Here is a 27226-nt window from a genome sequence, read left to right on the forward strand (position 1 = left end):
TTTACAGCGTTCAACGTTTGTGACGTCATAATAAAACTAGCTATTCTAACCTTTGAGTACCCTGTGTGTGTTACGGTCTTATAACTGCAGTATCTTTTCACACACTTTACATGGAATAAATATTTGGAATGTAAATATTGCTATATTAATTTATATATTGATCCACCTCTAAATTTATCGTGGGAAATATAGCGCGAGAGCACTGTGACGTCATCCATGATTTGTTCGTCTTTGTTTACGTATCTCGACTCAATATACGAAGGTATGGAAGAATGTAACAAATCTCTTGAGTCTCGCCAAAGCATATGCGGTACTCAAAACGTGTCTTCAAACCTTAAGACACCGTAAATTACGAGTTAAAAGTCGGCCATTTTTGGCATAGCACCACGGGTGAAAACATTAGAGAGCATTATGGGACGTAGACAAAAATTTTGTTTGATGAACTGTAGGTTTAGCTCGTTCTTTTTCCCGCGCACACTGGTTCTTAGTTGGTTATAACACTGAAATGCACACAGGGTAAACAAAGGTTAAAATGAGGAGTTTTATTATAACGTTACAAACGTTGAACGCTGTAAACTGCAACGTCACAAGCGAAAATAAAATATAAACTTCCTCTTAGGATAAGATAAGAATTTTAAGGTATAAATCTCATTTGCAGACAAGGCATGAATTAAGTTAAAATAATTTAAATATAAGCATTTTTGAAGTATACAGTCTCATAACTGCAGCGATGTTTGCATACAAATTTTCATAACGCGCGTTACTCAATTTGTATGCACACACCGCTGCAGTTATGAGACTGTATACTTCAAAAAATCATGATTCAATGCTATATATTGTTCTACAAAAATCAAATTGCGCTTTGTTAAAATCTGCGCTCGGTCCAACGGTCACACCGTTTACATATTACAAGAGGGTTCAAGTGAAAATATATCTGCTTAGCTTTATCGATAATCCGTCAAATATTTATGATCGTATGTGTCAGAAGACACGACAAATATCAATCGCCACTCCTCGGGACTTTCCGGCAAGCTCGGAAAAACACCGAGCTTGCCGGAAAGGCCCGAGAAGTTGCAATTGTCTATACGTCACAGCTGATAATCAATGTTAGTTGAAAGCTTTAATCAGAATTTTAAGCGTTTTTGTGATTTCATTCTTATTGAACGTACGTACGTAGACTGGCAATGCCTGTCTGACCTCATAATGCACGATATAGGACCAGTCTATCTCTTTCGTACGATAGAGACAGAGGACCAGTCTAAATTGAACGGTGTATAGCTATTTTGTTCCATGACATAATACTATCAATCCGGAAAAAAATGGCGTTTCAAAAGGATGTCAGACATATTGTGACGATGTAGCCTTCCACCTTAAGATATGATGAAACTCTTTACATACAGTGGTAAAGTTTTCATTTAACGTTATTGATATTCAATTCAATGTATATAATGTAGTATATTTCTCAGACACACTAGGAAGTTAAATCTGTTCATGTTGTGTAACATCGATTAATCCATTATCATACACTGTTTATTTACTTTATCAGCTGTTAATTAGAGTTCGCTTATTCTTTTCCCATGGCTTTATCTGACTCAAACTTCCTCCAAGTGCCTTTGGTACAGTGTAAAAGAAGTGCAGTGATCTTGCACTGGGTTTCTAATGTAAAGGTCATAGCTTGCGTGTGAAACTATATCATTTTCAAAGGGGTCCGCATCTTGAATGGGGATCAAAGTAGACCGAAAACCCTTGGCTAGCGAAGATGAGGGGACCGTCCGATGTATAATTGTGTTTGCCGGGGGCGTTATTTTTGGTAAATTTTCTATGTGAATTGAATAAATTTGAATTCTTTTTAGTGGGGACCCCTATAGAACCTATGGTGTTCCGAGAGGGCCACTTCGACCTTCGCACTTTCGCCTTTAGGTCGAAGATGCGAGAGTGCGAAGTTGCGAAGGCGAAAGTGCGAGAGTGCGACGGCGAAGGAGCGAAAGTGCGAAGATGCGACGGCGAAGATGCGAAGGCGAAAGTGCGAAGGCGAAGGAGCGATACTACTATCGCTCTTTCGCCTTCGCAACTTCGCACTCTCGCCCTCGCACCTTCGCACTTTCGCCTTCGCCTTTTTTTATAGCATTCAGAAAGTCTCAGTCGATTACATAGAATTTGATGCAGGCGCCGTACTCGCCAAGGTTTTCCAATTAATCCATGATATTATTGGTACGCATGCGCAAGGCCATTGTGCTTACTCTGAATGTTTATAAATATTTTAATGTGTACATGTGACATATATGTTTACCAGTGCTGGCTAAGCCCAATCATTATATACTCCAAATAAAATGTAATGCCCGTCATAATGTATGTACATATGCACTTCCAGACTCCTGTCAATTACCAGCTGTCTGTTTACCGTGGATCAAACAAAGTAACATTCTAATTTCATTATGCGACACTCCTTGCTCATGTATGGATCTAGAGGGGGAGAGGGGGTCCGTCCCCGGTAAATTCAATATTAATAACTTCACACATGCAGTAAAGGGGGAGAGAGGGTCCGGATCCCATCCCCACGGAAAATTTAATTTTATTAATTATATATCATAAAATCTCCAAAATATGTCTCAGAACCCCCCCCCCCCCCCCCCCCCGTAGAAAAAGTTATGGATCTGCGCAGGCTGTTGAAAATAAATTCTAAAAAGTTAATCGTCTGTCTTTTATGTCCTTTTATACAGCTAAAATTGTCTTTAAACGATAGAGAGCTGCACAATTATAAAAAGGCGAAGGCGAAAGCGCGAAGATGCGACGGCGAAGTAGCGATGGTAGTATCGCTTCTTCGCCTTCGCAACTTCGCACTTTCGCCTTTGCATCTTCGCGCTTCGCCGTCGCATCTTCGCACTTTCGCTCCTTCGCCGTCGCATCTTCGCACTTTCGCCTTCGCAACTTCGCACTCTCGCTTTTCGACCTAAAGGCGAATGTGCGAAGGTCAAAGTGGCCCCATCGGAACACCATGAGAACCTCCTACCCCCTTCCCAAGATCTGCGCCTAGTCATATGGAGTGTAATCGTGTTCAAAAATCCAGACATCCGAATATGTAATTGTGTTGGTGTGTGAGTCTGAGCTTTTCTGATCACATTTTGTCTGTCGTCAGTTTGTCTTGTCTGTCCGTAAACTTTTTACATTTTCAACATCTTCTCAAGAACTACTGGGCCAATTTCAACCAAACTTGGCACAATCACCCTTAGGCAAAGGGAATTTAAAGTTGTGCAAATTAAGGGCCACACCCTTTTTGAAGTGGAGATAATTAGAAATTATTGAAAAATTTTGAGAAATTTTCAAAAATTTTCTTCTCAAGAACCATTAGGCTAGAAAAGCTGAAACTTGTGTGAAATCATCCTCAGGTAGTGTAGATTCAAAGTTATGAAAACCATTACCCCCGGGGGTAGGATGGGGCCACAATGGGGGGTGAAGTTTAACATAGGAATATATTGAGTAAATCTTTAAAAATCTTCTTCTCAGAAACTAATTCAGCCAGGAAAGCTGAAACTTATGTGGAAGCATTCTAAAATGTGTAGATTCAAAGTTGTGAAAACCATGACCCCCTGGGGTACGATTGGGCCACAATGGGGGACGAAATTTTAGATAGGAATATATAGAGATAATCTGTAAAAATCTTCTTCTCAGAAACCAATCAGCCAGGAAAGCTGAAACTTGTGTGAAAGCATCCTCAGGTAGTGTAAATTCAAAGTTATGAAAACCATGACCCTCAAGGATAGGGTAAGGCCACAATTGGGGGGGGGGGGGGAGGGGGCGGACGTTTTACATATGAATATATAGAGTAAATCCTTTAAAATCTTCTTCTCAGAAACAAATAAGTCAGGAAAGCAGAAACGTGTGTAGAATCATCCTCAGGTAGTGTAGTTTTAAAGTTGTGAAGACCATGACCCCCGGGAGTAGGGTGGGGCCACAATGGGAATTGAATTTTAAAATAGGAATATATAGAGTAAATCTTTAAAAATCTTTTTCTCAAAAACTAATCAACCAGGAAAGCTGAAGCTTGTGTGGAAGCATTTTAAGGTAGTGTAGATTCAAAGTTATGAAAACCATGACACCCCCGAGGTAGGATGGGGCCAGGATGGGGAGGGGGAGGGGGGCAAAGTTTAACACAGGAATATATAGAGTAAATCTTAAAAATTTTCTCAGAAACTAATCAGCAAGATGATTCTTTATAATTGTTTAGACTTCGGCCCCTGGACAAGTTTTCGGCCTCACAGGGGGTTCAGAGTTTGATGTAGGTTTATATCACACATATAAAAATTGCTAAGGATCTTTTTGAGAGCTGCAATACTCAACACGTGATACGACTATGAAATCATCCTGTTAGAAAAGGGACTAATGATTATAAACATAAGAATATCCAGGGGGGGGGGATGAATTTTATTTTAACAGGATCTACATGTATTATTGTACATTGTCCGGATAGTTTGTATTATGACTCCGTTATAAGCTGATTTTATTATACCTATTGTTCCTCATGTGAGCGATGTGGCCCATGGGCCTCTTGTTATTTATGATTTATCAAAATGGAGTCTAGACCCATAATGGGTCCAAATTCGTGGTTTTCACCAAAAGCATTTCACTTTTATCAAATAATTAATAATTGTCAAAATATCAAAGTTATTCACCGTTTGCTCAGTGAGCTAGGCAGAGGCTTGTAGACCCTCCTTATTGGATGAGAGGGTGTTCGAATCTTAGCCGACGTTTTATTTTTAAGTAAATCAGTTTTAAGACAAAATTATTAGATTTAAAAATATATATATTAAAACGCTCTAGATAATGATCAAAATACATGAATGTAATGTTCATGTTCTGTACACATATATTAATAAAGCGCTAACACAGATATACGATCATAATGTAAATTTCTTTTTATATGTTCGTATGCCATTTCAACATTTTGGGTGCGGGCGATTTATCAGGCATTGTACACTCTTGTCTTTTTTCCATACATGATTGCAAATATAATTTTATTGAAAAAAAAAACATTCTTTCATCAAAGAATGGGTTTTCTTCCATAATTTCGTAAAGATAAAACTTGACTGTTAGGCAGTTTAATTTAATTTGTTGATGTTACACACATTGCATAACAAAACTTCAAACTTTTACAAACACGATGCGGGGCGATCAGATATACCACACAAAATAACTTTCTGTATATTCACAGGTACTTAAAAGGTTAATCAAGCGCAATATGGATCCTAAGTGTAGCGCCCAAGATGTTGTACGATGCCATCTTTGTGAGACCCCCCTCCCCCCACTTCACTGTGACACGTGTCACCTAGATCTGTGCAAAGCTTGTGTTGGAGAGCATCTTCTGGATGATTCAAGACAACATAAAATGGTTCCATTCAAACAGCGGGGAACCACTCCTATTTATCCAAACTGCCCAAACCATGACAAAAAGCAATGTGAATTTTACTGCAAGGAATGCATCGTGCCTGTGTGTTCCAGCTGCATTTTGACCAATTCACACAAGGGTCACACTTTGCTTCCTTCACTAGATGTGATAGAGGCCAAACTAAAAGCTGTAGAAAAAGATGTTGATGAATTACAAAACTCAATCTACCCCAAGTACGAAGAAATTCTTTTGGAATTGGAGAAAAAAAAAGCCGATTTAGAAATCTATTACGGAAAACTGACAACAAATGCCACACAGATGGGCGAGGACTTTCATAAAGAAATCAACATTCTTGTTAACAAAAGTAAAACTGAAATAAACGAAATGAAAACCAAGCATCTGGCTGTTCTAAACCAACAAGAAGACAAAATCGCGAATTCAGTCTCTGAAATCACAAAAAGCATTGCCAATCTTAAGAAATTACTTGTTTCCAAAGATGTCTGCCTTGTATCTGAGAATAATTCAAAGAATGCACAATTTAGAAAACTGCCACCTAAATTAATAGTATCCCTACCAAAATTTACATCTCTAGAAATAAAAAGAGATCAGCTTACTGAACAGTTTGGTTCTCTATCAGAAATATCTTTTACAGAAGAAGAACGTGGCAATATCATGCCAACCCAGGAAGTCCAGCCATCACCCCCGAACAGGTAGGCGTGTTGTGTCAAAATTTAGCTCTTATGACATCTATTTATTATCAGCTCATCAGAACCAAATGTTCAGATGACCTATTCTTATCACCTGTTGTCCTACTCCGTCTCTCCGCCCGTCCATCTGTTTGTAAATTTTTTTTCATTTTTGACTTCTTCTCTAGAACCACTAGGTCAAATTTACCAAACCTATTAAAGGCGGATTCTAAATAGCTAGAATAACGTGCAAAACCCTTTTAAAATAATTGCAAAACTTAAGAAGGTGTCTGTCTTTTAAAAAAAACCTCTTAAGAACCACTGTTCCAGGATTGCCAATATTTACACCAAAGCTTGTACATGTACAGATAGTGAAGATTTGAAATTGTTAAAACAGTGACCCTCGGACTGAAACTGGGACTCATAAAGGATGCAATCTTTAACATAGAAATATATAGGCACCTTCTTAAAAATCTTCTTCTCAAGAACTAAAATGCTTCAATTTGTGAGAATACTATGCAAGCATACTAAAATAGTGTAGATTCTAAAGTGTTAGAATCGTGACCTACTCAGGGCACAAAGAGGGGTTTAAAGTTAAGCATAGAAATATATTGGGGAAATGTTTAAAGTCTTCTTCGCAAGAACTACTGTACAGTACTACAATTTGAAAGATACAAGCATCCTAAGATAGTGCAGATTCTAAAATTGTTAATATCATGACCCGTACCAATACTCGGGGCCCCAAGAGGGATTCAAACCTAAACAAAGAATTATATTGGGGAAATGTTTAAAATCATCTTTGCAAGGACTGCAATGCTACAATTTGAAAGATAACTATACAAGCATCCGAAGATAGTGAAGAATCTAATTTGTTAAAATCGTGACCCCCCCCGACTGGTGTCTCAATAGGGATTTAAAGTTTAAAGTTTAGAAACACATAGGAAAAATGTTTAAAAATCTTCTTCTCAAGAATTCAAATGCTACAGTTTTTTTGAGATATTACCATGCAAGCGTCCTTAAATACTGCGGATGCTAAATTGTTAAAATCATGACTCCAGACGAATACTGGGTTCCCTAAAGGGGTTCAAAGTTTAACATAGAATGATATATAGGGAAAACTTAATAGTTAATATAAGAAAAACTGAAATAGAATGAATGATGCAAAGAACTGTTGTTCAGATTGGAGAAGTGGTCTGTGTGCTTTTACTTTAATAAGAGGATTTGTTCCCTAGTAATGAAACGGAGGAGGAGGGTGGCCTACAGTCTTAATTGTTATCCATTATTCATTCGTTTCAGAACTTGGAAAACCAATTTCATGAAAGTACTCGGATGATAACGTTAAAAAAATCATGTACAATTTTAGCTCACCGAGACAATGTCAGGGAGAGGGGTGTGCTAATATCCTTGGCGTCCACGTAAAGTCCCATATCTTAGTAGACACTGATACCACACATGCAACTGCACTAAAATTGCATGGATTATGTATCAGACCATTCTTAAGGAATAAACCGATTTGGATGCTGAACCGTTTACATGTTAGTCATACATGTACATTTCAAATGCTGTCCTAAGAAGGTTAAGGTATTTGAAGCAAGTTATGAGTTTTTGTAGAAGTGCCTTTTGGTGGCCATATCTAAGTAATTTCTAGTCTTAACTTCACTAAATTTGCAAAGATAAGGCAGTTTTTGATATTTATGCAATTGACACTGCTGAATCTGGGCCAAAGGATTTGAATGCTAAAGGAAGTTAGGTATTTGGAGCAAGTTCAATCAGATTAAAATCAGATCCTCGATCCGCTCCTTTTTTTTCTATTGTCGCTACACGAGGATCTAAAGAAACCCCGCTTGAGGTCACCTGTTGAATTTTGTTTTGACCAATGAAATCGTCGGTTCAATTCTTCAATTACGTGTTTTGAAAGTTATGCTAATACAATCTTTGGATTCCCTGAGGGCGTCTAATATCAATTTATGCTCCGTTTCTAGCTCGCTGTGCCATTGCTTCGTCATACGACTCCATTTTTGTTTGTAACCCGAACCGTTTCTTACTCTGGCTCTGATTGGCTAAACTAACTCAGAAGTTCACCAGGAGGTATGGTGGCATATCTCTGCCCCTTGTGTGAAAGTTTTTTATCTATCAAATATATTGACATACAAGATAAATATGTTGACATTACAAGAATATTGCAATCAAATGAAAATTATCAAAAAATCTCAAATATCACCCACATATGACATCCAAGATGCTAAATGCAACTTATTTATGTCAACATGCACAAAGTTATGTTAACATGCTTCTTATTTATGTCGACATGCAACTTAGTTATGTTCACATGCTACTTATTTATGTCAACATGCAACTTCTTATATCACATGCGAGATTAATATGTTGACGTGCAACTTATAAGCTTCATGTCAACATAACTAAGTTGCATGTCAACCTAAATATGTTTCATGTCAACATATCTATCTTTTATGTTATCATAATTAAGTTGCATGTCGACATAAATAAATCGCATGTCGACATAAAGAAGTTGTATGCTAACATAAATAAGTTACATGTCAACATAGTTATCTCGCATGTTAACATAAGTAAGCTAATAAGTCGACATAAATAATAATAATAATAACTAGACACGATCTCGTTGCGAGCAACGAGGAGGTCTTCCTTCGATTTTTAGAAGGTGAAATGACGTCATCGACTATAATTTTCGACAACAAAACATGATATGGAAATAGGAGTGAAGTACTAAATAATAAAGCTTTCCTGTAATGCTTTTTATAAGTTCTCTTACATTGCTTGTTTAAATACTTGCATTTCTTCCAATTGAAATAGAAAAGATTAAACTTTTTTACCTCTGGCCCCTAATATCCCTAGTTAGGTAACGCATGAGAAAATCATTATATTGTAAGGATATATAAATGTATACCTAAAGTCTGTCCCACATGTATACCTAAAGTCTGCCACACATTTTCTTAAATTATTCGATATTTGTAAATATCTCTTGATTCAGACGATGTTCATTCGATAGTATGAAAAAATTCAAAGATTTCCTTTTTGTAACGCCCCCTCTAGCTTGTCAGGTTTCAATACACGGCTAAAAAAATGTCTACGGGGATTTTGCATTTTGCATCAGCCATTATAATGCCCGGATGATTACGTTGAAAAATTGTGCTAGATATTCCGAGAGACTTACGAATTGAGAAAAGATGTAAACATTCCCCATTATAAATCTCTGTAGGAAATCTGTTTTCGATCCTATGAATGTTTACGAAGGAAAAGGGTAATTTGTGAATGAAGTTTGACCCCTAAAAACGTTATTACCTAATTACGTAACACATGATAAAATCAATAGATTACTTGGATACATAACAGTTGAGATCTACACAAAATTTAAAATTTTGTTTAATTCATATGATTTTGAATGACAGCAGTTGTGAATGGAATTGGAGATCATTATGGAGAATAAGCAGGTATTGAAAATAATTAATGCACATGATCATGCACATGACAAATAAAGTGTCTTACACATGTAAATCTTAATGTTAAAGCTGCTTGGTCCGATTTTCAATAAAATAATTGTACGCTTTTAAACGATGGTTATGCTAAGTATGTGTGCAATAATATACGTTGCAGTAGTTTTTCCGATCAGTTAAGCCATATTTCAATGAAAAAATTATGTACATGTTGAAACTCGTTGAATCCGGATGTTGTGTATTACTGCATGCTGCCCAATCCTGCGACATTATTCAGCCCCTTGACATTTTCCCATTATTTTTGTTTTAAAAAATTTGTGCAATCCGGATCCTGTCTATTCTGTAAACCGGCGCAATGAAAAAGCCTACTGCTTATAATTAGTGAGAGTTATCTCCCGTAGTCCGTCCACTTATCGATCGATCGGCCTTCTGCGAGATATAAATGCTCTATTATCGACATATTTTTCTGTCGTTGCTATTGATTTAAACAACGTGTAAATATAGATCCAAAGTAGCAACTTATTTCAGTTAATAACGTAAAGTCTTGTTATAAATTGCAAAAATTTGATAATTATATTATAGTTCATCCAATTTTTTCAGGCCGTAATTCAGGATACTGCCGATATCGTTTGTTATCCCTTGTGTATGGCTACACGTACAGAGTTGCATATTATTCTGTCAAAATGCTCAATTTTTTTAAAATAAAATTCTCATTTATATCAATATTTATCCATTGTTTCCCTGCATCAAAACAGTTCTCGCCATCAGGTATTTCAGCCACCTGTTGACTTTTTAATGTTTTGTTTAACAATTTACGGTTTAGCATGCACTTTTCAGGTAAATCGGATGTTTGAAAAATTATCAATAACGATGTTTTGATTCGATAAGTATTTCCATCGTATGTATTCTGTTATGGATTTATTGTTTCAAAAAAAAATTAATTAAATGAAAATTGGTACCGTAAATAAGATCGATGGAGTCTAATATATTTTAGAACAATAGAAAATTTTGCAAGAATACACGATCAGGACCTACTGAATTAAATAATAATATTAATTTGCAACAATGTCCTCTAAACTGGATGTTGCCTAATCCGGCCTTTTTTTTCAGAACCCACCCCCCCCCCCCCCCCCCTCCGCCGGATTAGACAAGTTTTGCTGTATATTCACAAAATAATCGACATAAAAGAGTTTGGCGTTATTAAACTGGCTCCTTACGTCGAAGCTAGTATGATTGTATAACGACTTTGACATCTGTCTTTTTTATATAATCTATTATAACACATAAAATATACGGCATGACTTTTTAAACAAAATTAAAGCAGTGTACATTTGTTCATTAATAGTGTTGATGTCTACGTTGTTAATAATCATTGCAAAACATGCAGGATGAATAAACCCAATCATTCGGAGGATAAAACCCAACAGTTTCCTTTTTTAAACATTCCAATGATGTATTTTTGGGGGATTTTGTATGCCCAAAATTTATTTTTATTTACTTTGAATATTTCTAACGTTAAAAGGAGAGCAATTCCGTGTAAATACGTCTATAACTTTGTAAGATCATTCATTTGGTTTGCAATGAAAATTATTTGATACTTTAATGGCCGACAAATCGGAACATGCAGCTTAAAGAAATTTCTCAACTTATTATACCTCGAAACGTTATTTCAAATCAGGCACCAAACAATGAAGGGAAGTGGAAATATTCGGCGGATCCAAATGTTAAAATATTCTTATGATAAAAATTTGTATTTATGGCAAACATAGATGTATCATTTTTTTTATCTCCTACGTGTGTACAAGATATAATTGCACCTGTGTTTTGTGTCCATCTCTTTTAAACTCTTTGTAGCCAACTTTGTCAAAACTCGTGATCGTTTCACCCTGTAAACCCCGCTGAAAGTTCACAATCGATGCACTGTTGAACGAAAGACTCGACTAGAAAAACTTGCTGCATGGGCCGTCTAACATTTTTTATTAGCTCACCTGAGCTGAAAGCTCAAGTGAGCTATTCTGATCACATTTTGTCCGTCGTCCGTCTGTCCGTCCGTCTGTCCGTCTGTCCGTCCGTCCGTCCGTCCGTCTGTCCGTCTGTAAACTTTTTACATTTTGAACTTCTTCTCTAAAACCGCTTATCCAATTTCAACCAAATTTGGCACAAAGCATCCTTATGGGAGGGCGAATATAAATTGCAGAAATAAAAGTCCGATCTGCATTCAAAGCGGAGAAAACCTTGAAACTGTAGAAAAAGGGGGGTGCATTTTTAAAAATCTTCTTCTCAGGAACTACCGATGCAAATTCAACGCAGTTTAGCATAAATTATCCTTATGGGAAGGAAAATATAAATTGCAAAAATTAAGGTGTAATTCTGTTTCAAATTTGAGTTATTACGAAAATAATAATAAAGGAAAGGCGTGTTTCAATCAGTTTAATAGCTTCGGGTTCGGCATGCGGTAAAATTATTCCATACTTCTAAAACGAGGTTCTTTGTTTCAAGCAGCCATGACATTATACGAAAAAGGGTCGATCGGACTATGATGAAATTGCTTGTTGTGCAACAGTTCGCGTATGAAGGGAAATTTTGAAACATGCAAAATATATTAGTGCCGATTTTGTGAAGTAAATTGAGGCTAAATATTTCAATGCGTTGACAGTTTTCACACATGACGTTGGTGTTAGCTTGTTCTGATTTTCGTTTCGTTTTCATTATTTATGCTTTGTAACCTGGAAACTATCGTCTGTATTTCGTGATTTTTACGTATCAAATCAAACAGAGACTTCGGTAAAGCAAACAGTTAACTGTTTTCCTGCGCAAATTAAGCAAAATCTGATGTAGGGGTACTGAAATACAATTCATTCTATCGGTAATTCGGCATTATCTTTTGCGTAATGGAAGATTAAATTAATGCAATAGGTTTTGTTGAGATGCTCGGCATTTTCTCGAGTTTATTCAGTTTAAATAGAGTTTGATATCGCTGACGGAAATATGTAGGTATATACATGTATCATATATATGATTCATTTCGAAAAAATAAATTGTGTTCTTTATTTGTTATACATGTAGTGCATGTTTCTTGTGTTTAATTGTTTACAATTTCTATTTACTAACCATATTTGAGTGTTAAACTTCGAATTATAAGCAAGATACATAGATTTGCTCACAATTCTATGTTTGTACACAGATCTTAAAAACTAAAGATTAAAAAAGTAAAAAAAATGTCAATATTTATTAAGAAAAATTTCAAAGTCTGTTCTTCCAGAAACCAACTTTAACAACTTATTGTATTGTAAACTTAACACCTTTTTAGCTCACCTGAGGGTGGGCCACAATGGGGGGTCGAAGTTTAACATAGGAATATATAGAGTAAATTTTTAAAAATCTTCTTCTCAGAATCTAATCAGCCAGGAAAGCTGAAACTTGTGTGAAAGCATCATCAGGTAATGTAGATACAAATTTGTGAAATTTATGACCCCCGGAGGTAGGATGAGGCCACAATGAAGGATCGAAGTTTTACATAGGAATATATAGAGTAAATCTTTAAAAATCTTCTTCTCAGAAACTAATCGGCAAGGAAAGCTGACACTTGTGTGGAAGCATCCTCAGGTAGACTAGATTCAAAGTTGTGAATATTATGACCCCCGGGGGTAGGGTCGGGCCACAATGGGGGTCGAAGTTTAACATGAATATATAAAGTAAATCTTAAAAAATCTTCTTCTCAGAAACTAATCGGCCAGGAAAGCTGACACTTGTGTGGAAGGATCGTCAGGTAGTGTAGATTCAAAGTTGTGATAATTATTACCCCAGGGGTACGGTGGGGCCACAATGGTGGGTCGAAGTTTTACATAGGAATATATAGAGTAAATCTTTAAAAATCTGCTTCTCAGAAACTAATCAGCCAGGAAAGCTGACACTTGTGTGGATGCATTCTCAGGTAGTGTAAATTTAAAGTTGTGAAAATCATGACCCCCGGGGGTAGGGTGGGGCCACAATGGGGGATCGAAGTTTAACATCTTTAAAAAACTTCTTCTCAGAAACTAATCAGCCGACAATGCTGAAACTTGTTCGGAAGCATCCTCAGGCAGTGTTGATTCAAAGTTGTTAAAATAATAACCCCTTGGGGTAGAATGGGGCCACAATGGGGGGGGGGGGGGGGTCGAAGTTTTACATAGGAATATATAGAGTAAATCTTTAAAAATCTGCTTCTCAGAAACTAATCGGCAAGGAAAGCTGAAACTTGTGTGGAAGCATCCTCAGGTAGTGTAAATTCAAATTTGTGAAAATCATGACCCCCGGAGGTAGGGTGGGGCCACAATGGGAGGTCGATGTTTTACATAGGAATACACAGAGTTAATCTCAAAAAATCTTCTTCTCAGAAACTAATCAGCCAGGAAAGCGGACACTTGTGTGAAAGCATCCTCAGGTAGTGTAGATTCAAAGTTGTGAAAATCATGATCCCCAGGGGTAGGGTGGGGCCACAATGGGAGGGTCAAAGTTTAACAAAGGAATATATAGGGTAAATCTTTAAAAAAATCTTCTCAGAAACTAATCAGCCAGATGATTCTTCATAATTGTTAAGACTTTGGCCCCAGGACTATTGGCCTCCCGAGAAGGTTCAGAGTTTGATGTACGTTTATATCCCTTATATAAATTATATTGTTAAGGATCTTTTTGAGAACTGCAATACTCAACATATGATATGACTATAAAATCATCCTGTTAGAAAAGGGACTAATGATTATAAACATAAGAATATTCAAAGGAAAAAAAGGGTTTTTAATTATACAGGATCTACATGTATTATTATACATTGTCCAGATAGTTTGTATTATGACTCCATTAAGCTGATTTTATCATACCTATTGTTCCTCAGGTGAGCGATGTGGCCCATGGGCCTCTTGTTTTAATCATGAATTCAGAAACTGTAAGATTTCAAAAAGTGTCATTTTTTGTTAAGTCACAGGAACATTGTTATTCATGCACATAAAATTTGTACAAAATAAGTTATATGTTATTTAACCAGTGTTTGAAATTTGAGACCGTTCTTGAAATATTTGGGAAAGAAATTTTAGGGGTCATCCTTTCATCTTCTTATCGGGCCCGTGTAACAAAATTTGAGCCATTTCCGAATAAATGTGTGCACAAAAATCGTTAATAAAAGAATGCAGGTTACGGGAGACATTTTAACAGGGGAGCAGGAAATGCTTTAAAATTCAAATTTACATGTATTAATTTACCTTGTAAAATTATCAATCATAGGCATTAGATAACTGTTATTGCCTGATTGGTAAATTTGATTTGCCTATTGACTCCATGACATCTACAATTTCGTTTAGTTAAACGTACACATTTTTAAACATGTACTCCAATCAGGTGTTGTACTTTACAGAACGTTTTTTACGCGATCGCAGAGCGCTTTTTTTTGGGGGGAAGAACAGTCCTAATCAGACAGCAAATACATAATACAGCATACAGACGTTTTTATTAATATTATTATATATAATTTATGTATAAACTATTTAAGTGTGCTTGAATATGCAAATTTTAAAGCCAATTCGATTTGTATTAGAGAATTAATCTACCAAGTACATGTAGTATTTTTAACCATGTGTTCGCTACTCGATCTTCACAGCTGTCCGAATACAATCACAACTTTTACAATGAATGTACATGTACATAAAATTTTTAAAACTCGCACATTCTTTCAGAATAAAAAAAAATAATTAGTAAATGAATAAATTCAGCAATGAGTATGCTTTTTAATGAATCTGACTACCATTGAGAAGAGGTTATACCAATATTTTGACCCTTATTATTTTACGGCCTGAATAAATAAAACTTCAACTTGTTTAAAAATGGTTAGTTTTATTGTGTCCGTACCTGCCGCAAGCATGTAACATTGGACTTCTTAAGCTGCCTTATCTCAAACGCTTTTTAAATATATTTCAACTTTTACTTACTACATCCTGCTTAAAACACTCTCTCTCTCTCTCTCTCTCTCTCTCTCTCTCTCTCTCTCTCCCTCTCTCTCTCTCTCTCTCATAACACATTCTAATATTTTGTTAGCCAAACGAAGTATCACATTATCATAGATTACAGATATTTATGTGAATATCGCCTATATTTTGTTGAAATTGGTAGTGTAATGCATCTAATTCTCAGCAGCAAAATGTCACAAACGGACACAAATGAATTTGTTTACATTTTAAATCGTACGAGTGTAAAACGTATTATATTCATTGGTGGCAGCTTTTTCCGTTATTATACGAACTATGATTTAAATCAATGGTTTGATGCATCGTTAACCAATATAATTGGAAATGAAAATAACAACGAATCAATGAGCATTGGAATGTGTGATAACGTATAAACACCAGAAGCATGTGTCCTACAGCAAATCGGCTGTCCACTAAGATAGGTAAAGTTAGCTACTAGTAACTGGCTACTAGTAACTGGCTACGAGAAGTAAGAAAAGCTAGCTACTAGTAACTGGTTACGAGATTAAATAAAAGTTAGCTACTAGTAACTGGCTACTAGTAACTGGCTACGAGATGTAAGAAAAGCTAGCTACTAGTAACTGGCTACGAGATTAAGGAAACTTGGCTTCTAGATACTTCTTACTGTCCATGGGAGAACACATACCAAGGATTTCTATTTTTGTTCTTAAGATGTACATTGAACTATATCACTGTCAATTGTCAATATATCTCAAGTAGCTGTATATATAGACTGAATATATATGCCTGACTTGCTAATATCAACATTCTGCCGAGTCATCCACATAATATTACCACACAAATACTCAGATATCTCTCTTTATGTAGTCAGCTACTTGTGCGTTTCGTTACAAATATCTTTATTTTTTGGCTGTTTTTCAATATATCTCAAGTAGCTGTATATATAGATTGAAGATATATGCCAGACATGCTAATATCAACATTCTGTCAAGTCATCCACATAATATTACGACACAATTACTCAGATATCTCTCTTTATGTAGTCAGCTACTTGTGCATTTTGTTACAAATATCTTTATCTTTTTGCTGTTTTGTCTATATATCTAAAGTAGCTGTATATATAGATTGAAGATATATAGAGGATATCTATATTGTGTGATTTTATATTTGCTTTATCCAACGAGTTGAAATGGTGTATATATTCGCGAGATGTTCTATTTATCTCATACAATTTGATTTATATTATGAAGCTTTTGAGACAGTCCCTTGTGTGACCCAAATTGGTTTTTTTTTTAAGATTAAAAACGATGATGCAACGTTGTGTTATGCGGCTATTGTGACCTTGCGCAATACAATTTAGTACGTCATTCCTGAGATAAATCTAACTGTTTTAATGTAAAGTTTCACTGAAATAAACCTTTAAATAATTTTTTAGCTCTAGATAATTTTTCTTAGAGCTTATTCACTTGATTAAAAGGAAATTTCGATTAGAAGACTTGAATAATCAAGTTTGTTGACATACACAAAGTTGCGAATGCTCGTTAGTTTGAATTGACTCGAACGAGTAACAGTTGTTGATGCATGTTGATACAAACACTACTAGGCTAGCCTTATGAGTCGAAAGTGAAAATATTGAATAAGGATGCTTACTGGTGGTGGAATAAAAATCTTGTGAAACATTATTTCGGTAAGTTTTTGTATATTTTTTTGCGGTTTTATCAATATATCTCAAGTAGCTGAATATATTGATTGAAGATATATGTAATTGTGTCGTAATATTTATGTGGATGACTTAAAGGAATGTTGATAATAGCATATCTGGCACATATCTTCAATCTAAATATACAGCTACTTGCAATATATTGACAAAACCGTAAAAAAATATCGATATTTGTAACAAAATGCACAAGTAGCTGACTACACAAAGAGAGATATCTGAGTAATTGTGTCGTAATCTTATGTAGATGACTTGAAGGAATGTTGATAATAGCATGTCTGGCATAAATCTTCAGTTTAAATATACAGCTACTTGAGATATATTGACAAAACCGCCAAAATATGAGGATATTTGTAACAAAATGCACAAGTAGCTGACCACATAAAGAACGATATCTGAGTAATTATGTCGTAATATTATGTGGATGACTTGAAGGAATGTTGATAATAGCATGTGTGGCATATATCTTCAGTTTAAATATACAGCTACTTGCAATATATTGACAAAACCGTCAAAATATAAGGATATTTGTAACAAAATGCACAAGTAGCTGACCCCATAAAGAGCGATATCTGAGTAATTATGTCGTAATATTATGTGGATGACTTGAAGGAATGTTGATAATAGCATATCTGGCACATATCTTCAATCTAAATATACAGCTACTTGCAATATATTGACAAAACCGTAAAAAAATAACGATATTTGTAACAAAATGCACAAGTAGCTGACAACATAAAGAGCGATATCTGAGTAATTGTGTCGTAATATTATGTGGATGACTTGAAGGAATGTTGATTATAGCATATCTGGCACATATCTTTAATCAAAATATACAGCTACTTCCAATATATTGACAAAACCGTCAAAAAATAACGATATTTGTCACAAAATGCACAGGTAGCTGACTACATAAAGAGAGATATCTGAGTAATTGTGTCGTAATACTGTGTAGATGACTTGAAGGAATGTTGATAATAGCATGTCTGGCATATATCTTCAGTTTAAATATACAGCTACTTGCAATATATTGACAAAACCGTCAAAAGATAAGGATACTTGTCACAAAATGCGCAAGTAGCTGACCACACAAAGAGAGATATCTGAGTAATTGTGTCGTAATATTATGTGGATGACTTAAAGGAATGTTGATAATAGCATGTGTGGCATATATCTTCAGTTTAAATATACAGCTACTTGAGATATATTGACAAAACCGCCAAAATATAAAGTTATTTGTAACAAAATGCGCAAGTAGCTGACCACATAAAGAGCAATATCTGAGTAATTATGTCGTAATATTATGCGGATGACTTAAATGAATGTTGATAATAGCATGTGTGGCATATATCTTCAGTTTAAATATACAGCTACTTGAGATATATTGACAAAACCGCCAAAATATAAAGTTATTTGTAACAAAATGCGCAAGTAGCTGACCACATAAAGAGCAATATCTGAGTAATTATGTCGTAATATTATGTGGATGACTTAAAGGAATGTTGATAATAGCATGTGTGGCATATATCTTCAGTTTAAATATACAGCTACTTGCAATATATTGACAAAACCGTCAAAATATAAGGATATTTGTAACAAAATGCACAAGTAGCTGACCCCATAAAGAGCGATATCTGAGTAATTATGTCGTAATATTATGTGGATGACTTGAAGGAATGTTGATAATAGCATATCTGGCACATATCTTCAATCTAAATATACAGCTACTTGCAATATATTGACAAAACCGCCAAAATATGAGGATATTTGTAACAAAATGCACAAGTAGCTGACCACATAAAGAACGATATCTGAGTAATTATGTCGTAATATTATGTGGATGACTTGAAGGAATGTTGATAATAGCATGTGTGGCATATATCTTCAGTTTAAATATACAGCTACTTGCAATATATTGACAAAACCGTAAAAAAATAACGATATTTGTAACAAAATGCACAAGTAGCTGACCCCATAAAGAGCGATATCTGAGTAATTGTGTCGTAATATTATGTGGATGACTTGAAGGAATGTTGATAATAGCATATCTGGCACATATCTTCAATCTAAATATACAGCTACTTGCAATATATTGACAAAACCGTAAAAAAATAACGATATTTGTAACAAAATGCACAAGTAGCTGACAACATAAAGAGCGATATCTGAGTAATTGTGTCGTTATATTATGTGGATGACTTGAAGGAATGTTGATAATAGCATATCTGGCACATATCTTTAATCAAAATATACAGCTACTTGCAATATATTGACAAAACCGTAAAAAAATAACGATATTTGTAACAAAATGCACAGGTAGCTGACTACATAAAGAGAGATATCTGAGTAATTGTGTCGTAATACTGTGTAGATGACTTGAAGGAATGTTGATAATAGCATGTCTGGCATATATCTTCAGTTTAAATATACAGCTACTTGCAATATATTGACAAAACCGTCAAATGATAAGGATACTTGTCACAAAATGCGCAAGTAGCTGACCACACAAAGAGAGATATCTGAGTAATTGTGTCGTAATATTATGTGGATGACTTAAAGGAATGTTGATAATAGCATGTGTGGCATATATCTTCAGTTTAAATATACAGCTACTTGAGATATATTGACAAAACCGCCAAAATATAAAGTTATTTGTAACAAAATGCGCAAGTAGCTGACCACATAAAGAGCAATATCTGAGTAATTATGTCGTAATATTATGTGGATGACTTAAAGGAATGTTGATAATAGCATGTGTGGCATATATCTTCAGTTTAAATATACAGCTACTTGAGATATATTGACAAAACCGCCAAAATATAAAGTTATTTGTAACAAAATGCGCAAGTAGCTGACCACATAAAGAGCAATATCTGAGTAATTATGTCGTAATATTATGTGGATGACTTAAAGGAATGTTGATAATAGCATGTGTGGCATATATCTTCAGTTTAAATATACAGCTACTTGCAATATATTGACAAAACCGTCAAAATATAAGGATATTTGTAACAAAATGCACAAGTAGTTGACCCCATAAAGAGCGATATCTGAGTAATTATGTCGTAATATTATGTGGATGACTTGAAAGAATGTTGATAATAGCATATCTGGCACATATCTTCAATCTAAATATACAGCTACTTGCAATATATTGACAAAACCGCCAAAATATGAGGATATTTGTGACAAAATGCACAAGTAGCTGACCACATAAAGAACGATATCTGAGTAATTATGTCGTAATATTATGTGGATGACTTGAAGGAATGTTGATAATAGCATGTGTGGCATATATCTTCAGTTTAAATATACAGCTACTTGCAATATATTGACAAAACCGTAAAAAAATAACGATATTTGTAACAAAATGCACAAGTAGCTGACCCCATAAAGAGCGATATCTGAGTAATTGTGTCGTAATATTATGTGGATGACTTGAAGGAATGTTGATAATAGCATATCTGGCACATATCTTCAATCTAAATATACAGCTACTTGCAATATATTGACAAAACCGTAAAAAAATAACGATATTTGTAACAAAATGCACAAGTAGCTGACAACATAAAGAGCGATATCTGAGTAATTGTGTCGTTATATTATGTGGATGACTTGAAGGAATGTTGATAATAGCATATCTGGCACATATCTTTAATCAAAATATACAGCTACTTGCAATATATTGACAAAACCGTAAAAAAATAACGATATTTGTAACAAAATGCACAGGTAGCTGACTACATAAAGAGAGATATCTGAGTAATTGTGTCGTAATACTGTGTAGATGACTTGAAGGAATGTTGATAATAGCATGTCTGGCATATATCTTCAGTTTAAATATACAGCTACTTGCAATATATTGACAAAACCGTCAAATGATAAGGATACTTGTCACAAAATGCGCAAGTAGCTGACCACACAAAGAGAGATATCTGAGTAATTGTGTCGTAATATTATGTGGATGACTTAAAGGAATGTTGATAATAGCATATCTGGCACATATCTTCAATCTAAATATACAGCTACTTGCAATATATTGACAAAACCGTAAAAAAATAACGATATTTGTAACAAAATGCACAAGTAGCTGACCACATAAAGAGCGATATCTGAGTAATTATGTCGTAATATTATGTGGATGACTTAAAGGAATGTTGATAATAGCATGTGTGGCATATATCTTCAGTTTAAATATACAGCTACTTGAGATATATTGACAAAACCGCCAAAATATAAAGTTATTTGTAACAAAATGCGCAAGTAGCTGACCACATAAAGAGCAATATCTGAGTAATTATGTCGTAATATTATGTGGATGACTTAAAGGAATGTTGATAATAGCATGTGTGGCATATATCTTCAGTTTAAATATACAGCTACTTGCAATATATTGACAAAACCGTCAAAATATAAGGATATTTGTAACAAAATGCACAAGTAGCTGACCCCATAAAGAGCGATATCTGAGTAATTATGTCGTAATATTATGTGGATGACTTGAAGGAATGTTGATAATAGCATATCTGGCACATATCTTCAATCTAAATATACAGCTACTTGCAATATATTGACAAAACCGTAAAAAAATAACGATATTTGTAACAAAATGCACAGGTAGCTGACTACATAAAGAGAGATATCTGAGTAATTGTGTCGTAATATTGTGTAGATGACTTGAAGGAATGTTGATAATAGCATGTCTGGCATATATCTTCAGTTTAAATATACAGTTACTTGAGATATTTTGAAAAAACCGTCAAAATATGAAGATATTTGTCACAAAATGCGCAAGTAGCTGACCACATAAAGAGCGATATCTGAGTAATTATGTCGTAATATTATGTAGATGACTTGAAGGAATGTTGATAATAGCATGTCTGGCACATATCTTCAATCTAAATATACAGCTACTTGCAATATATTGACAAAACCGTAAAAAAATAACGATATTTGTAACAAAATGCACAAGTTGCTGACTACATAAAGAGCGATATCTGAGTAATAATGTCGTAATATTATGTGGATGACTTGAAGGAATGTTGATAATAGCATATCTGGCACATATCTTCAATCTAAATATACAGCTACTTGCAATATATTGACAAAACCGTCAAAATGTAAGGATATTTGTAACAAAATGCGCAAGTAGCTGACCACATAAAGAGCGATATCTGAGTAATTGTGTCGTAATTTTAAGTGGATGACTTGAATAAATGTTGATAATAGCATGTCTGGCATATTTCTTTAATTTAAATATACAGCTACTTGAGATATTTTGACAACCCCGCCACAAAATAAAGATATTTGTAACAAAATGCACAAATAGCTGACTACATAAAGAGAGATATCTGAGTAATTGTGTCGTAATATTATGTGGATGGCTTGAAGGAATGTTGATAATAGCATATCTGGCATATTTCTTCAATTTAAATATACAGCTACTTGAGATATATTGACAAAACCGCCAAAATATACGGATATTTGTAACAAAATGCACAAGTAGCTGACTACATAAATAGAGATGTCTGAGTAATTGTGTCGTAATATTATGTGAATGACTTGATAGAATGTTGATATTAGCATGTCTGGCATATATCTTCAATTCAAATATACAGCTACTTGAGATATATTGACAAAACCGCTAAAAAACAGACAAAAAATAAAGATATTTGTAACGAAATTCAGAAGTAGCTGACTACATACAGAGGGATATCTGAGTAATTGTGTCGTAATATTATGTGGATGACTTGACATAATGTTGATATTAACAAGTCTGGCATATATCTTCAATTTATATATACAGCTACTTGAGATATATTGACAATTGACAGTGATAAAGTGCAATGTACATCTTAAGAACACAAATAAAAATCCTAGGTATGTGTTCTCACATGGACAGTAAGAAGTAACTAGAAGCCAAGTTTCTTTCATCTCGTAGCCAGTTACTAGTAGCTAGCTTCTCTTACTTCTCGAAGCCAGTTACTAGTAGCCAGTTACGAGTAGCCAACTTTGATTTTATCTCGTAGCCAGTTACTAGTAGCTAGGTTTTCTTACTTCTCGTAGCCAGTTACTAGTCTCGGCCCGTGTTATGAAACTGTACACTCAACGTGGTGGGTTTGAAATGTTCGCAGTTTGATAACTGAATTTTATTTTCCAACAAATATTATGTGGATGACTTGACATAATGTTGATATTAACAAGTCTGGCATATATCTTCAATTTATATATACAGCTACTTGAGATATATTGACAATTGACAGTGATAAAGTGCAATGTACATCTTAAGAACACAAATAAAAATCCTAGGTATGTGTTCTCACATGGACAGTAAGAAGTAACTAGAAGCCAAGTTTCTTTCATCTCGTAGCCAGTTACTAGTAGCTAGCTTCTCTTACTTCTCGAAGCCAGTTACTAGTAGCCAGTTACGAGTAGCCAACTTTGATTTTATCTCGTAGCCAGTTACTAGTAGCTAGGTTTTCTTACTTCTCGTAGCCAGTTACTAGTCTCGGCCCGTGTTATGAAACTGTACACTCAACGTGGTGGGTTTGAAATGTTCGCAGTTTGATAACTGAATTTTATTTTCCAACAAAAAAACTATTTCATGACATAGACAAGATCACAAAGAACGCCCTTTTTTCAATGACAGTCATACTATCTATTTTTTTTTTTTTTTTTTTTTGAATTACGAGAGCAAAACAGCAATACTTCGTAGGTAATGGTATAACCCTTTTTCATTTACTCTTTTATATCGTTAAAATCTGATGTCTTTGTGTTTGCAGCTACATAAATAAACCCGTGTGTGCATTACAAAAAGGCGCATATCTTGTGTATTGGATAACGGTAGACCGCTCGCTAGTCCAGCCGTGACCCATTTCCTCGGCCGCTGGCAAGGATCGGATACGTATAATTGTTTACATACATGAAGCTCGGAATACAGCTACAGCTAGCTAGATTTTAAATGCGACTCAAATACATTGCAAAGAAGCAATTCTTTTACCCATAATGTGTTTCCTTAGAAAAGAATTAAACTGTTTAAACACTTTCCGAACGCAAGCTAGTACACTTGTCTATGGTAGTAGGTAAAGGTACAAACTTTTTTATTTACTATTAAAATCATTAAAATCGGAATTTTGGAGTTTGCAGCTACATAAATAAAACCCATGTGTGCATAACAGACAGACGCAAATCTTGTGTATTAGATAACGGCGGACCGCTCTGTAGCAACCTCTAATGATACAACGTCCACTAATGATATAATGTTTCATTAGTGGTCAGGATGTTGACCACTAATGATATAATTTTATCATTAACGAACAACCTAACCGTCCGCTAATGATATAATTTCAGATTTGTATCATTAGCGGTCAAAAACCGTAACCTCTAATGATATGGAAAAAAACTGATATAGTACTACCTTGACCACTAATGATATACATTTGCACACATGTTCAATTGCATTAGTGGATGGATTTGAAACCTTTAATGAAATAACATGATAAAATATATATATATATATATATATATATATATATATATATATATATATATATATATATATATATATTATATAATATATATATATATATATATATATATATATATATATATATATATATATATATATATATATATATATATATAGGTTTGTTAATTATAGATTAGAACAACAAGGAATATCAATTAAAGTTGGTTGAATTAAAACTACTTAAACAATAGGGATCATGTCGTTGTAACAAAGAATATTAGCCCAAGTTAAAAATTGGCCCGCGTTTCATTTTTCAACATTGATTATTGATTCGGGGAGGGGGTGTGGGTGGGGGGCTTTTTTAACGTTGAAAACTGAGACCAAAAGTCGTGAAATGTATACCCGGATTTCATTTTTCAACATTGATTATTGATTTGGGATATTGAGGGGCGGGGGGGGGGGGGGGGGGGCGGGGGCTTTTCTAACGTTAAAACTGCGACCAAACGTCATTTTTCAACAGCTCAAAAACGTTTTTTTTTCTAATCTCTGATGACCTCACACGTTGAAAATTGACCAACTACAGGTTTTTGAACTGTCTCTGAAATGGAACTTGCTCTACCTAATTATTTTGTATCTGATAAAAAATTTCAGCTCCATGTTTTAATTCCTAATATTGTCCGATATTCATGCCGATATGGATTTTTGTTTTTGTTTGTTTTTGTTTGGGGGTTTTTTCCCGATAGCAACAGTTTGTTATTAAGCCTAAGAACTCTGTCTCTTGTTGTTAAATTGTGTAGATAGAGCTAAAAGGAATATATGTCAAACAACATCGTCTCAAGCCATGGTCCGGTGTCCGTTTATATATATATCTCTCTCCACCATGATCGTTCATGTTGACCGTGGTTTGCTAAGATTGTCAAACCAATACCGGCCGTTTATGTTATATTTCCGGTAAATCGCTTCAACTTTAATTTATTTTGAGAAGTCATGATAATTAACTGACAGCACAATAATGGGCAGTTTTCATATTTTTATCAGACAAGTCGCGATCAGTGATTATTTAATTAATTCAACTTAACAATAACTTTTCTTAAACTTGCAAGATTAACAAAATTATGATTAATAAGCTACTTATCTTGATTTGACAGAAAAAAATATTGTGTTCAATACAGATACAAACACTACACAGCAACTTTTTCGTGGGTGTGTTTAGGGAGTATTGGACATTTATGACGCATTCGCCGGCGTAACGAGGAATCTTGACCCGGGTTGAAATTTGACCCGGATATCATTTTTCAACGTTGAAAAATTGATACCAAGAGTCGTGAAATTATACCTGGGGTCAGTTTTCAACAGCTTGAAAAATATTTTTCAAACTTCTAAGGACATCGACACGTTGAAAACTGACCCTGTTGAAAATTGACTCCGACTTCAGAGTTTTGAACTGTCTTTGAACAGAAGTGTAACTTGCTCTTCACAGTTTAATTGTACATGTGTGTACTTAAAAGTTTCGGTTTCAAAACTTTAACTCTTTCATACTATCCGCTATATTTGCCGTCTTGGGTAATTTGACATTTCAAAGGTTGATTTTTCTGACTTCAATCATTTAATATTTCATTTGACTGAAAACGTGGTATGTAGCAACCTCTTTTACTATACTCTCATGTTAAATACTGAAATCTGATTGGTTTAGACGCAGTTGATAATTTGTTCTATTACCCTCAGCGTTAGCAACACACTTGGCAACGGGTAACACAACGAATTGTTACATGCGCGTAAATTATGCGGGTACAGTTCGCCGTAGAATTCACGTCATTTCTATACAAAAGCAGAAAAATTTCTTTAAAATAAAGACATTCAGTATAATAAAATAAATAGTGCCTATTTGGGAGGATAACAGTTGAAATTGACACCCCTCGAAAACCATTGTCAACCTCCGCTTCGCGTCGGTTGACAATGGTTCTCTCGGGGTGTCAATTTCAACTGTTACCCTCCCAAACAGGCACTATTTATATAGTGATACACTGTCCACTAACGATATAATGTTGCATTAGTGGACAGAATGTTGACCACTAATGATATAATTTTATTAAACCCGGGTCAATTTTCAACCCGGGTTAACATTTTTTGTTACACCGACATAATCACCATTGTTGAAGTAGTTTTAATTCAACCAACATTATTTCATATTCTTTATTGTTCTAAGGTATAATTAACAAACCCACATATTCAACTTAGCAATAAATTAGTGATTCAATTGTGCTACAGACCATAATAGCAAATAGTCTTGTGTTGTCTATGGTTTAATTTTAAAATTCTTAAGAAATATTTTTTTTACAAGCTAACCACTTTGAGTTCAATATACCCGGTAATCATTTTTGGTACAAGTTAACTATATCTGGTCAATCACTCACTTCCTGTCAGCCTTACTGACCAGTCCGGTCTCACTTTGTCAATCGTCTTCAATCTTGTTAGATGCGTGCCTCGAACCACTAAGTAAGTCTTTTTTATTGAAGTAATTGCTCAAATTTGTTAGTATTAA

General features: G+C 34.7%; 2 protein-coding genes across 2 annotated transcripts in view; both read left to right on the forward strand.

Annotated features, from left to right (window-relative positions):
* LOC128180255 (eukaryotic translation initiation factor 3 subunit A-like) overlaps positions 1-27226 on the forward strand; it is a 101226-nt gene that overhangs the window by 16469 nt on the left and 57531 nt on the right. The window lies entirely within an intron of this gene.
* The window catches only part of LOC128180265 (eukaryotic translation initiation factor 3 subunit A-like), a 32573-nt gene continuing 6485 nt past the window's right edge, over positions 1139-27226 (forward strand). The window contains exons 1-2 of the mRNA XM_052848235.1: positions 1139-1402; positions 5210-6093. Of these exons, the coding sequence (XP_052704195.1) occupies positions 5237-6093 (857 nt within the window). The 5' untranslated portion in view covers positions 1139-1402; positions 5210-5236. The remainder of the gene's footprint in view (positions 1403-5209; positions 6094-27226) is intronic.

This window comes from Crassostrea angulata, chromosome 4 (assembly GCF_025612915.1).
Source record: "Crassostrea angulata isolate pt1a10 chromosome 4, ASM2561291v2, whole genome shotgun sequence".
NCBI classification, from domain to species: domain Eukaryota; kingdom Metazoa; phylum Mollusca; class Bivalvia; order Ostreida; family Ostreidae; genus Magallana; species Magallana angulata.